The sequence below is a fragment of the Gekko japonicus genome, unplaced genomic scaffold, assembly GCF_001447785.1.
Source record: "Gekko japonicus isolate JY-2015 unplaced genomic scaffold, Gekko_japonicus_V1.1 scaffold1158, whole genome shotgun sequence".
NCBI lineage: Eukaryota > Metazoa > Chordata > Lepidosauria > Squamata > Gekkonidae > Gekko > Gekko japonicus.
This window is the reverse complement of record NW_015164706.1, coordinates 408,258-423,031: the sequence shown is the minus strand read 5'-3', so window position 1 is coordinate 423,031 and position 14,774 is coordinate 408,258. Positions and strand designations below refer to the sequence as shown.

Sequence of the window (14,774 nt, the reverse complement as noted above, 5' to 3'; positions counted from 1 at the left end):
TGTTTACATAAACTTTTCTTTTAGTCCTTCCTCAGTATTGGTGCCTGTAGACCATGTGTGCGTGATTGTAGCTTTTTATTAACTTGCTTTTATTTTGCATTTGGGAAGTCCGATGTTTGTACCCCCACACCATGTCTAAGATGGTTCACGTTTACCAAAGAGAAGTAAGGGGAGGGGGTAATAGCAGATCCTTCACCCCTGAAGTGCAAGTGTATATTTTCCCCCCATAGTAGTTGGCGGGAGATGCAGTAAAGAGGTGAAGCCTTAAAGCAGTAATGCAGTCAAAGCTTAGTAAAGTAAAGGTAAAGGTTCCCTTGCTCGAAAGCCAGTCGAATCCGACTCTAGGGTTGCAGTGCTCATCTCCGTTTCAAAGCCGAAGAGCCAGCGCTGTCCGAAGACGTTTCCGTGGTCATGTGGCCGGCATGACTAAACACCAAGGCGCACGGAACGCTGTTCCCTTCCCACTGAAGTGGTACCTATTTATCTACTTGCAATGTCTTGCTTTCGAACGGCTAGGTTGGCAGGAGCTGGAACTAGAGACAGGAGCTCACTCCGTCATGCGGCACACTCGGGGCTCGAACTGCTGAACTACCGACCTTCCACAGCCTGCAGTTCAGCCAGCAGGAGAGAACAGTTTGTGGTGCTGGTTACTTTACTTGGGAGGAAGGGATGCAGTAGAGATGCTGGGCAGAGACCTGGGGCAGCCACAGATTTTTCTGATCTTCCAGGGACTTGAAGGTACCGGGGGGGGGGGAGGGGTTGCAAGTCCATTCCTCCACACCCTCAATTGTTTTATAGATGGAAGTAAGGACACTGTTGTGACACATTTTAAAGAATCACTGTGGGAAACCCATTTAAGCTTGTCCTGTATTACACAGTGCAGGAGGCTTTCTTCGGCAGCCGTTCATTACTCTTTCCTGCGCTGGCTGCTAAAGTGAGATCCATTAGTAGGTGGATTACTGAAGACCTTTTTATTTCCAAACATATTTATGTATAACAGAACATTTAGCCTTGCGGCCGTACGTGTTGTAGAGTAGCTGTAACACAAGCATACTTGGCTGCATTTCCTAACAAACAGCTTAACAGTATTTTGTGTTCAGACAAAAGAATCAACTTAGCAACTGCCTGGTCAAGTGATTTATGGACAAAATGAGCACTTATCCTCTCAGTTAAAGGAATCTTAGAAACAGGAAATTATTCTATAATGCATATATCATGCATGAAAACACAAAATGGAGCTGAACAGCTCTTAGTCACGATGGTCCGGAGGGAATATAGTCCCATGACTCAGTGGCAGAGCGTTTTCTTGGCATGCAGAAGGTCCCAGGTTCAATCCCCGGCAACTCCAGGTAAAGGGAAGAGCTGGCAGCTGGTGTGAGAGACGCTGGAGAGCTGCTGCCAGTAAGACTAAGAGAGACATACATTGATAGACTTCTTCATGTGTTCAAATCTTCTGAGTACTGGACCCCTTGGGGACATTCAGTAGGCGAGGGCTGATGTCGATCGGTGGGCTTCCCAGGGGTCCCTGGAGATCCATGGCTGGAAATAGGATGCTGGACTCGATGGATCTTAGTCTGCTCCCACCAGATTATTCTTGTGTTCTTAAACTGCAGCCTGGTTTGTTTGGCATCATTCCTTTGGGTGACTCAGTCCTGGCAAGCTGCCCGACTCCTTCCGGTCAAGAGTCTTTTTGTGCTTCTCTTCACAGACTGCAGGCTCCTTTGGGATTACGTCTATCAGCTGCTGTCCGACAGCCGGTACGAAAGCTTCATCCGATGGGAGGACAGGGAATCCAAGATATTTCGGATTGTGGATCCGAATGGGCTGGCCCGGCTCTGGGGGAACCACAAGGTAAAGAGCGACCTTGCCTTGGTACTTTCAGGTGTTGCTGAGTTACAGTGTTTGCCAGCGTTGCGAAGCAAAGCAAGAGAGAAACATGTTCAGAGAAGGGCTTATTACACGGAAACAATCTCCTGCCCCTTGGAGTCCCTCCAAGATACACGCTCTCCTCCCATAATGGGGATGGCCACGGCCATTTTGTTGGCAGAATACTCTTGCCCTCTCGGAGATGAGCGTGGTCTGTAAGAGTCAGGACTGGCCAAGTGCAGTAGTCTTTCCCAGTGCTGGCCTGGAGACATTAAGCGCTCCTCGAAACATGCAAATGGTTCAGAAAGCCATTTTTGCCTCATCAAAACAGTGTTTTCCCTGGGGAGTAAATGGCAACAATGGAAAGAAAGTCAAAAGGTGAGCTCTGGAATATTGTCCCGCCGCGGGCTCCTCCACGGCCTTTCAGGCCGCTGCGGCAGGACTGGCACTACCCGCGCCGAGCTCCCCGCAAGTCCCAAGGCGGGAGAGTGGACTCGGGAAGCCCCGGAACCCCGAACCCCTCCCTCAGCGTCCACAACGAATGGCGCTACCAGTGCCGTACTCCCCGCATGTCCCACAGCAGAATGGTGGACTTGGGAATCCCCCGAACCCCTCCCTTACCACCCCCAACGACACGGGAGAAGCCTGAACGGGGAGCAGTTGGGGAAATGAAATAGCCCGAGACAAGGACAGGGGAGGGCCCGGTTGAAGGAACCCTAACCCTTGCCTTATCCTGGAGACATGCTGGCGGAGGCCCCGTCACGTCACACAGACCGGAAGTGGGCACTCCCTTCCATACACAGCACTGGGTTATGCAGAGAGGTCGGTCCACAGAGAGGAAGTCACTGGTGATAGGGCATCATGGTGATGGACAGATGGTGTAGCCTGTAAGATGCTGGATCACTGAAAGGGGTGGTACAAAGGGGGGAGGAGAGGATATATAAAGGAGGAAACTACAGAGTGCTGGGGAGGAATTGAGGACGGATCTCAGGGGCGATACAGAGAGACTGGAGATCTGTCCGAGGAACTTAGCTCTTCCAACATCTGAGGCATTCGTTTCCTCCCTCCCTTTTCAACACGGCTACGGGGTTTACCCCGCCCGGGGCCGACCCCGAGCGTGACAAATATATTAGGGGGACTAAGCCTGCCATCCATATCTCGGTGACCCCAGCCTGGAAGAATCAAGCCTGTTCCCGTCTCTGGTGCCTCATCCCAAGTCTGGCTTCTTGGCCTTGCTGTCGTGTGAATCCAGAGTGGGACCGAACCTTGAGAACTGGGTTAAGAGAACCTGGTAACCTAATAGAGATGCAAGCCCAACACTGTCTGTCCCATACGTTGAGGGAGGGCTTATTACAGGAACTTTTGCCATCTCTGGTTTTGTGACTCAGGATTTCACTTATTCGCAGTCCGGTCATGTGACCTCTCCAGCCTGTTTTCCCTCCTACCATGCCGTCATTGTCATCACGGCATCATACCTCCTGTAAGCCGCCCTGAGCCCGCGTAGCAGGGAGGGCGGGGTATAAATTGAATTAAATAAATAAATAAAACTCTGCAGGGAATTTGATTGTGCTGCTACAGAGAGGCAGCAGACCCCTTCGTCCCAGTTCTTGTTCGCTTTGCCATTCGTGGTGGTCCTCTGGAATGGAGCCCCATGAATGGTGAAGGTCTGCTTCATTGCAGAGACCTGGGGAAGGGGCTAGCCGCATTCGTATGCATTGCATTGCACCTTCCTGCAGGGCCCTGCACCCAGTAAGCCAGTAGAATCAATAGAGGGCAGAAGTGTACTTTCCCCCAGTGGCCATTCACCTTTTTAAAAAAGAAAAAAAAAATCAAAATTTTATTATATTATTAAAGTACATATATAAATGACAGAGGCATAAGTAAATGAAAAGATAAAGGCATTAAGTTACAATATAATGCCTAGTGCAGCAAGTTAACTATCAACAGATAAACCTAAGGGATACAGAACTTGCAACATCGGTAAGAGAAGAATCTTGCTTCAAGAGGGAATTAGATAAGCATATGGCGCAGAAGTCCATCAGTGGCTATTAGCCCCAAGGGGAGGGCGGGATATAAATCAAATGAATAATAAAATAAAGGTATAGATAGGAACTCTCGGTCTGGGGCAAGTGATGCTCTGCATTCTTGGTGCTGGGGGGGCAACAGTGGGAGGGCTTCTAGTGTCCTGGCCCCACTGGTGGACCTCCTGATGGCACCTGGTACTTCTGGCCACTGTGTGACACAGAGTGTTGGACTGGATGGGCCACTGGCCTGATCCAACATTGGTGTCTCTTATGTTTTTATGACCTCCTGATGGCACCTGGTATTTTTGGCCACTGTGTGACAGAGTGTCGGACTAGATGGGCCATTGGCCTAATCCAGCATTGGCGTCTCTTATGTTCTTATGTTCTTATGCTGTGCATTGTAGTATCTCAAAGGTAACTCAGACTAATCACTGCCTGCAGAGTAGTGCGTGTACCATGAAAACAAAAAGTAAACATTGAAATTAAAGGTAGGAAGGGAAGGCTGTCAACTTATCGAGGTCTGAATTGCTGGCAATTTCAGAGGGTGCTTTAAAAGTGAATCCATGCACGGGAAGTAGTATTAGATTGCAGAAGATCCTGACCTCAGCAGGGTAGAATGCCGTAGAGCCCCCCCCTCCAGAGCAGCCCTTTTCTCCGGGGGAGCTGATCCGTGTAGTCTGCCGATCAGTTGTAATACCAGGAGCCGTGCTGCCTCTAAGCCGCGGAGTCTTGTGAGCAAAAAGTCTACCTTGTGAGCTACTGGCATTAAAGTTGTGAGCGAGTGACTTGGCTACTGTCTAAATTAGTTAGCTCTGGAGCCCTCCTTCCTGAGCAAAGACACAAATATGTGAGCCAGAGGCTGAAAAGCTGTGAGCCGGCTCACACTGACTCAGCTCAGAGGGAACACTGACCAGGAGATCTCCAGGCCACAGCTGGAGGTGGCCAACCCTCACAGGCCATGGTGCATTTTGGAACAAGGGCAGGAAATTTTTTTAGAAACCCTAATAAAACGGGCTTTTGTATGGGTAGATAGCGACACAGTACCAGTGTTTCACGCTGTCAAGAACATAAGTAGAGCTTGCTGGATCAGAGCAGCAGTCCGCCAGGTTCAGCGTACTATTTCACACCGTGGTCACCCATTTGCCTTAGGGGGTCGTAGCAAACAGGGCTGAGGCCCTCCCCTGTTCCTGCCTGTTGGCACTGGTATTCACCAAACTGCTGCCTCTATAGACTATGGAGGCGCTTTTCAGTCACCGTGGCTTCTGTGTCTCTTCCCCTTTCAAAGCCGTCTGTGCTTGTGACCGCCACTACCTCCACTGGCAGTGAGTTCCACAGTTTAATTACTCCTTGAGGAAAGAAGTATTTCCTTTTGCCTGCCCTGAACCGATTTCCCAACCATTTCACTGGATGCCCCCAGGTTCTGGTATTGTGGGAGAGGGAGAAAAGGCCATGTCGATCCACTTCCTCTGCTTCACGCATAATTTTATAAATCTCTACCATGTCTTCTTTTAGCTGTCTTTTTTCCCCCTAGTCTGAAAAGTCCCAGACTCTCTTCATAGGAAAGGTGCTGCAATTCCCCCTAATCGTTTTTGTTTCCCCCTTTCGTACTTTTTCCTACTCTGTAATATCCTTGTTGGGATACGACAACCAAAACCGCACACGGTATTCCAAATGAGACCACACCATAGCTTTATGTAAGGACATTACAATATTGGCCATTTTATTCTGAATCCCTTTCCTGATCATTCCTAGCACGGAGTGCGCGCGTTCCACTGCTGCCAGACGCTGGGTTGAATTTTTCATTGAGCTTTCCACGGCAACCCCAAGATCTCGTTTAATCTCAGCCTCAGCCGGTTCAGACCACACCACTATAGATATATAGATATATTTTCCAGTAGGCATCACCTTATACTTACCCAGGTTGAACTTCCATTTGCCACATTGGTGCCCACTCACCTCGTTTGGATACGTCCTCCTGGACCTCTTCACAATCCCCCTTGGTTTTCACCATCTTGAATAATTCATTACCCTAATTCATACCTGGCCATGACCCTGCTTACCCCCAACTCTGAATCATTCATGAACAAATTGAATAACACTGGTCCTCATACCGGCCCTTGTGTAATCCTACTGTTTGCTTCTCTCCATTGCAAGAACTATCCATTTATTCCTGTGCTCGGATCCCTGCCATTTAACTAATTTTTAATTCATAAGAAGACCTGTGCTCTTATCTAATGATTGCTAAGCTTACTCAAGAGGCCTTGGTGAGATACCTTGTCAAGACATTGGGGGGGGGGAGGACTGGAGGTGGAGGGGAAATGAATGTGACCTTTCTGCTGTTTTCTTTTCATTGTTATGTTTTAATTCCTGCTTTGTGCTTTTTCTTTCCCTTTTGCTTTGAAATGCACAGAACAGAACAAATATGACGTATGAGAAAATGTCTCGAGCCCTGCGCCACTACTATAAACTAAATATTATCAGAAAAGAACCCGGACAAAGGCTTTTGTTCAGGTAAAACTTCCTCATTTTTCTTCCTCGTTCTTTGGGGGATTTTCTTTTTCTGAATTTCCTTATGGAAAGGTTTGGAGGAAGTTATGAAACGGAACGGCTTATCCTAGAGCGATGAAGGTAACCTGGCTGAAATGTGAACTTCCCAGCGTCTGAGAGAGTTGTGTTGCTTTACTGTCCAGGTCCCCAAGTTTGCTAGAGTATTTTGACTGTTCAGCCAGACAGTTTGCCCCTGGGGTGACTACCCGCCTGAGACTGCTGTTCACTTGAGGCGAGTGACAAATTGCAAGACGGCATTGAAAGAAGTGAACAGTGAGAGCCAGTTTGGTGTAGTGGTTCAGCGTGCGGACTCTAATCTGGGAGAACCGGGTTTGATTCCCCACTCCTCCGCTTGCACCTACTGGATGACCTTGGGCAAGCCATAATTCTGATAAGAGCTGTTCTTGAAAAAGAGCAGTTTCTGTCAGAGCTCTCTCAGCCCCACCTACCTCACAGGGTGTCTGTTGTGGGGAGGGGAAGGGGAAGGAGTTTGTAAGCAGCTCTGAGACTCCCTTGGGTAGCGAGGGGCGTTGTATAAATTTAATCTCTTCTTCTACCTCCAACCCACCCTGGCCAATGGAGCAAGGAGTTCAGTGTAATATTTCATCTCTCTCACTCTGTTCCTGTACAACTGTGGGATCAAAGGAGTTCAGAACCAGTCGAGGTCATCAGAAAACACTGCTCTTTAAGTTTTGTGGCCAAGTTTTGTTTGGAAGAAGAGGGGGGGTGACAGTGTCCTCCTAAGCAAAGTGACACCCTTACAAGTCTATTAACGTCAATGAAGGACGTCACTCACACTGTCAGAGACCTGTCTTGTTGTCAGCAAACAACTGGACAAACACACAGTGCCAGTTAGATGTCTGATTCCTTTTTAAGTGCCTCTCTGCCACTGAGGTGGCGACAGAGGGAGAGTAAGGTGTTGTCTTTGGATCACCAGCTGATTTTTGGTTTGCTAGCTGACAAAGTAAGTCTTGACCTTAGTTGGCCACACTCTGATAAACATCCAGGGTGGACTGCTGTGATGCACTCTGATGAGGCTGTCCCTGAAGACATTTCAGGGAGTCTTCAAGCACTTGGTGGGCCACAGTACTTGGACTGGTGGAACTACTGTAAGGTTTTGCAGGCCTTTCTTACTATATAAGAAAAATGAACTTTTTCAAAACTGGTGGCTGAATCACTGATGGAAGCATTTTTAAAAGATCTCAATCAAAACCAAAGTAGAGTATTCAAAAACCCTGACAAAACTGAATCAGTTTTTAAATCGTCCAATTCCCTGGCTACCTCTTTGGTCTTCTGTCAGGCAGTAGCTGCCTTTGGGAAGGTCAAGGAGCATCAATTGGTTGCTTTCCCCCCTGCTTACACCGAGGGCTAGGGAAGCATTTCTGAGTAATGGTGGAGACCTCTCTGTGACTTACTAGAGTGACTCTTGGGGCTTTTCCTCATTCTCATTTCCCTTGCTTGTAAGTTCCTGTTTCTTTTGGGGGGAGGTCTGTTCGGCACTGTTTTTGCTCCCTCTAGTGGTTGATTTGATATTACACCAGTTTACGTCCAGCATAAAACCCTGCAGTTTAAATCTGCAGGGAGATATGCCGGACATAAACGGGTGCAATATCAAATTGACCTCTAAAGGGAGCAAAACACATGCAGAACAGAAACACCACCCCCACCCCTGAAGAAACAGGAACTTACAAGTGAGGAACATGAGAATGGAGAAAAGCCCTTCGTTTATAAATATGAAGGATTCTGTCTCTCTGTATCAGTGTCGGAGCCTTTCTTGCCTTCAAACAGTGGAATTGAAATCAGTTGCAAGAAGACTTGTAAAAGAAGTGGAGCGTGACAGAACCCTCTCTGAAGTTAATGGGGGAGAAATATGATGTTTTCCACCAGTGGGATAATATAGCATACATGTCTCATGTCACCCTGCATATATTTATTTATTTATATATGCACCCAATATGCATTCTGAGCAATCTTGTTCAAGAACTGTTGCCCAAAATTGGAAGGGAATGGTCTTAACCAAGTCTACTCAGAACCTTAGTACTTACTCCTGGTGAAAAATGATCAAGAGCTTGGAGTGCCGTATGAAGGAATATAGATCCAGGCGGTCAGCCGTGTTGGTCTGAAGCAGTAGAACAAATTTAGAGTCCAGTGGCACCTCTAGGACCATCCACCTCAAAAAAGGAACAAATGCTGTGAAGTGACCTCCACCTCCAGAGGGGAGTGAATGGAGACTCTCAGACCTATTCTGACATATTCATTGTTTTACCACTGTTGACCTTATAACCTTAGCTTGTGATTTAGCCGCCTTTGCATATCTTAAAGCATCTTCATCATGTTACATGTTAATTTGTTGTTCAGCCCATCTATAAGTCTGAACCTTACCTCCCACTTCATTGTATCTGAAAAGGTGTGCCTTGCACATGAAAGCTCATACCTTGAATAAATCTGTGTTGGTCTTTGTGGAGAAACGCCATTTTATGTATACATTTAAGTTGGTGTGGGCCAGATAGGAGGGGACCATGAAACCTGAGGTAGGCCTTGGCCTAGCCTCCTCTTCATTCCCCCCCCCCTCCTGTCTCCAACCAGCAGTCAGAGGGCAGCTCCCTAGAGAGGGCAGGAAGTCCGTCAAGGCTGTGAGGAGATCTGCCCCAGAATGCTGCTGGACGGAGAGCGACTTCCTGGGTGGGAAGGGCTGTTTGATATAGTGGAGCTTTTGGGCGGGAAGCCAGTCTGTGAGAATTGAGGTTGGTCTGCCTGAAGTCTGGAGCCAGTCAGGCTGTCGGCTGGAGACTGCAGGAGGCAGAGGCCATGTTGGGAGTTGTGCTAATCTAACTTCCTCCATTGAAAGCGAGTCATGTGCCTGCCCTGCAGACTATCTAGACAGGGTATGTGTAGTGAAGGGAGAGATGGAGCGATTTATTATCCACCTTTATTTTGATTCTTCAGTTCACTGTTAATATGCCTGTATATAGTTGAGTGGTTTCAAAATAAATCTTTTTACTGTTGATATTGAGAAGTCCCTCTGTGCCACATAGTTCCCCCAGCCGCTTGGACACGCTAGGAGTGGGTTGGGGACTCCCTGAGGAGGAAAACAAGGGCAAAATGGTCAGTTGCCAACTCTCCAGGGGAGCCCCAAAGATAACCAGGAAGCCCCGAGGTGGGTTCCTAGCAACAGCAGAGGGAGGTTAGGAGGCTGTCCCGCCTAACCAGAGCCCAAGACAGGGACAGTGGTGGCAGCAATACCCGGAGGCAGTGGTGAAAAACTGCCCCTTCAGGTGCCAGGTCAGGCAAAGGAAGGGTGGGCAGAGCGGGGTCTGCCAGCTGATGTGGGCCCGTTTCGCCACAGTCTTCAAGGTGCCCCACTGGACTCAAACTTTGTTCTAATGAAGGAACAGTTAGATTTGAGTCCAGTAGCATCTTAGACACCAACCAGATATGGAGGGTCTTGACTTTTGAGCGTCAAAGCAGGGGCTTTTTGGCTGCATGGGGGCTCATATCCAGGTCCCTCACCCCGGTCCAAATCCGACAGCCACAACCACACACTGACTGTCACCTGAGAGAAGCAACCTGCACTTGGGGCCAAGGCAGTCAGAGACCTGATGACCAGAGAATCCTCTTTACTGCCCCTCTTTCTCCTCATCCACTGGTTTCCTGGGACAGATCCTCTGTTGCTTGCTGCATCTCTTCTCAACTAGTTGATTCTGAACAGGTTTCTGTTGATTCTGAACAGGTGTAGTGGCAACTAAGATATTCCAGGTTCAAGTTCACTGGGGAGAAAACCCACTCTCAACTGGTTTTGGGGTTCCAGTGTGGTTGAACCCCCTGGAGGTCACACTCAGCCAAGGCACCTCTCCCATCACTTGGTTGCCTAAGAATTCTGAAATCAGGCCCGTAGCTATCGTGGGGCATCTCGGGGCTAGGCCCCCTGAGTTACTGGCAAGGCCCCACGACTTCCCATCCAGCCCAGGGCCCCCGAGCAGTGGTGGATGCAGGGAAGGAGCTGGATATTCCTTTAATTTGATTAGCCAGCCCCCCCCTGAAATTTAAATGTCCCCCGACTTAAAACATCGTGGCTATGGGCCTGTCTGAAATGTGCAATTACGTTCCCCTCCCAGAGGACGCTACTCCAGAGACCCAGCGCACACATGAAATGGACGTCCAAACCTGGTTTTCTTGTATATGATTTTGGGTGTCAGAATTCGTCTTAACATTTTTGGTGCAACGTTTAGAACACAGTGGTGTTGCTCTCATTTTTTTCCTGGGCCCAATCAAAGGCCAAATCAAGGCAGCAGTAGACATCTGATAGATGTAATGTAACACCAGCTAGCACCTCCTGTCCACTTTCCCATTCAGATCGAAGAGATGTCCACAGGTCAGTCAACAGCCCCCCACACCATTCACAAAATCGCTTTCCTGCAGCCCAGTGGACTCCCCATTGTCCAGTGTGAAAGAGGAGGAGTCTCAACCCTCCCTTGTCAGGCTGGTTTGCCAAGGACCATGTTGTTCATCACATTTAAGGGAGGGGCCACAGCTCGGTGGTAGAGCATCTGCTTGGCATGTAGAAGGTCCCAGGTTTAATCGCTGGCATCTCCAGATCAAAGGATCACGTTGTAGGTGATGTGAAAGACCACTACCTACACTTACAGTTAGATTTATTTTGATACAAAATCAGGTCTGGAGAGTCAGCAATAATAAAAAAGAAGGTGACAACATGTAGTGCAATAAGCACAGAACAATGAGCGCAGATTGAGCAGGGAGACGGAAAAGACAACACCCTCTTCCAAAGGACAGGCAGAGTTATTGGGGCTCAGTCAGCCACTTGCGTATCCCCCACGCCCACGGACAGAATTTGACAACTTTATTAGTTACCACCTGAGAAGAGTCTGCAAGGAGGAGAGAGACATAAAGTTGTTCAGGTCTTCCCGGTAGAGTTGATAGAACTGGAGCGATATACTGATGTCGGATGTCATTGTGGAATGAGCAGTGCGGCAGAACCTGTTCAGTAGACTCTACTTTCACTGTATGACATGGACAAAGCCATTGAGGGAGTGGGACACGATGGTAGCTGTCTTCCAGAAGGGCTTCATGGGGGAATTAGATAAACATGCGGAGCAGAGGTCCATCAGTGGCTATTAGCCACAAGGTATAGATAGGAACTCTCAGGCTGGGGCAAGTGATGCTCTGTATTCTTGGTGCTTTGGAGGGGGCAATAGTGGGAGGGCTTCTAGTGTCCTGGCCCCACTGCTGGACCTCCTGATGGCACCTGATATTTTTGGCCCCTGTGTGACAGAGTGTTGGACTGGATGGGCCATGGGCCTGATCCAGCATTGGCTTCTCTTATGTTCTTATGAAGGTAGAGCATTAAAGCGTGCCAGGATAAAAATGCTCAGAAATGTGGAGATCTCAAAGGATCTAAGAGAATCTGCTGGTTGAAAACATTTGGCACGCTGCGGGATTTGTTATTTCCCCAAAGGCTTTCAAAAAGATTGGGGTGTTCTAAAAATGGCGATGTTTGAGGTGAAAAGTTGGAATGCAGCAGCCAGCTCTAGTCGATCAGGCAACCAAGGAGTTTCTTAGCAGCTTTTCAGGAATTTCCCCGTGAGAAGATGATTGGTGATGGGCCGGCTTGCCCACCGCCATGACCCCCTGCAGGGGACACTTCAGGGGGGGGGCTTCATGGGCCTGGCTGCTGCCCCCCCCCCCCCCGTGAATTGACTCTGCCTCCCCAGAATCCTCTGCAGTGATCAGGATTGTACGACTGATACCCAGGGATTATCTTGGCAGATAAGCGGCCTGAAATAGACTTCCCTGAAGGCAGAAAATCTGAAATCCACAGTGTTGGAGAATCCAAGTTGTCTATTATCTAATGAATAGGCCACTGTATTAGTAACAATTATAATGTGCTACTTTTAAACAGTAATAAAGAGAGATGGGAAAAAATGCAGATACAAATTAAAAGCAACCTGACATCTAACTCTGGTCTCAAGAGTGTCTGTGTGCATATTTCCATTTTTGTTGTTGTTGTTTTGCAGGTTCATGAAGACCCCGGATGAAATTATGAGTGGCCGCACCGATCGCCTGGAACATCTTGAATCTCAGGAACTGGATGAGCAAATATACCAGGAAGAGGACTGCTGAAGGATCCAACGCCCCCGCTTCACTTTGTTCTGTGGAGCACAGTCGGTGTGGAGGCCCGTTTGGGACAGGAAGTGAAACCCCAGGACTTAGCCTTGACCCTGGTGACTGTGCAGGACTCCCCCCTCCCCAAGCACCTTAGCAAAACCAATCTATTGGCAAGGACAGTGTTGGCCCCAGGATTTGGAGGAGAGAGCAAGAAACACAGAGCACTGCTGCATTGGTTCTTAGAGTCTCCCCTGCTCCCAGTTGGGGAGGGGGTATGGTTGGTTGGTTGGTTTGGGCTTTTCTTTTCTATTTAACATGCCATTTTGCCTTTTTAAGTGACTTTTGTAGGGCAAAGTGTCAGTTTTTTGCTTATTCCAAAGGCTTCCCTATGGAAACATAGTGCAACTGTTTTCAGCACTGGTCTCACATTATCCCAACATAGGAGCAATGACAAATGTCACAGCAGGGGTCAGAAAGTATCTCCAGTTGCCTTGCTGATGCTTGATCTTGCCCCCCAAAGTAGCTTAGGCTGCAATCCTCTGATCAGGGTATGAGAACCAGGGCAATGCCCTCCATCTTGTTATAAGTCTGAGAGGCCTGATTGGTATTATCTTGAGCTGACCTGGAGTCCTGGAAGAGTCAGCAAACCCCAAGTGCTCACTGGCCTTATCCAGACACCTATGGGAGATAAGGAGAACAAAACGCGGTAGACTCCTCCAAGCTTTTGGGCGGTCCTTTCAAGTTGACGGGAGGGATAAATGAAGGTGGTGGGATGGAGTTTTGGGCCAACCATTGAGCCATTGGGGTTGATATATTTGCAGTGGCAAGAGGGAAGTTTGTCCTCTCTGCCAGCCGCTCCGAGAGTGAAGGTATTGCTCACGAAAGGAGAAGGGAAGACCACTTAGCCTTTTGAGAGGCACCTCCCAGAAAGAGTCTCCCCATCTCTGAGAGGCTGTCAGTGTCATCACAGCTGCCGGGGAAGCCACCAGTCAAATTGTTGGGCTGATCTTTGTCGTGGGTCCCCCCTCCCCCCAGTACAACAACGTAGTTTTCTGGTCTCTTGATCCCCTTCTTCATAATGATGGAATTGCATTCTTCCCCTGTTAGGTTGAAATGGTTTTGTTTCTGGAAGTTCCAGGCTGGTTTAGCGGCCATTAGGATGACCTGAATTTCGGATGCTTGTTTGTCCGTTGATCTTGGATCTATAAGGAAAGGCCTTTTCCTCAGAGGTGGGGTAACCAAACTGAAGTTGGAGGTGTAGTCCTCTAGGGCTGAACAGCACACACGCACTGTCACGATCTGATGGCGCTACAACATCGACAGTTTTAAAAAGCCACTGGCCACGGCTGTGTATATCTTGTGTTCAAGAAAACAGAATTTTTCACCAAGGTTGTTCAGTTTTTTGTCAGAAAATGTAGGATTTTATTATTTGCAGCAAATAGACAAATTAGACTAATGCACATCTTTGTCCCCAGAGATACCAGAAAAACTTGTGTGGACAAATAGAACATATCAAACAGGTAGCCATGGATCTGTCTAGAAACAATTTCTGTGATCATGGCAACTAGAAAAAAAATATTGCAGCCAGATTAATTCGAAGAATGAGATTAAAATTACAACAAAACAAATGGCGAAGTTATTGCATTCATGAATGAAACCCGATTTCTTGCTTTCTTTCACTGAACTATTACAATAAACACATAGGTGCCGCCAAAAATGGGAGCCATGCGTCTGCCTAAGTGGAATATACTTGGGTGATGTTTTACTAACATGAGAGGTTCATTTCCTCTGCCTCTAAACGTTGTCTGGTGTGACGTTAATGTTCTTTGGGATAGTTTCAGATGGGTAGCCATGCTTGTCTGCCGTAGTTCCCGTAGCACCATAAAGACCAACGAGATTTCTAGGCTATAAGCTTTCAAGAGTCAAAACTCTGACGAAGGGTATTTAATGAAGGAAGCTTGAAAGCTTTTGACCTGGAAAGCTTGGAGTTCTCTCCTCCTGGACTTGAATCTTGTTCTTCAGAATGTCAGGATGTGAGGACATAAGGAAGTTCTAGTAGATGCATAGTTGCCATTTTTCGCCGCAGCTGCTCACTACTTGTAATGTCCAAAGACAGCAATAACTCCAGTTCAGTTCCTGAATGTGAAAAAACACCGAAACGGCTGAAATTATATCTCATTTCTCAGAAGCCACAGAATGACGTGTCCATTGTGT

General features: G+C 47.9%; 1 protein-coding gene across 1 annotated transcript in view; it reads left to right on the top strand.

Annotated features, from left to right (window-relative positions):
• Positions 1 to 14,458, top strand: part of ETV6 (ets variant 6) — a 178,915-nt gene extending 164,457 nt beyond the window's left edge. The window contains exons 7-9 of the mRNA XM_015409519.1: positions 1,709 to 1,851; positions 6,301 to 6,401; positions 12,470 to 14,458. Of these exons, the coding sequence (XP_015265005.1) occupies positions 1,709 to 1,851; positions 6,301 to 6,401; positions 12,470 to 12,575 (350 nt within the window). The 3' untranslated portion in view covers positions 12,576 to 14,458. The remainder of the gene's footprint in view (positions 1 to 1,708; positions 1,852 to 6,300; positions 6,402 to 12,469) is intronic.
• The last annotated feature ends 316 nt before the right edge of the window (positions 14,459 to 14,774 follow it).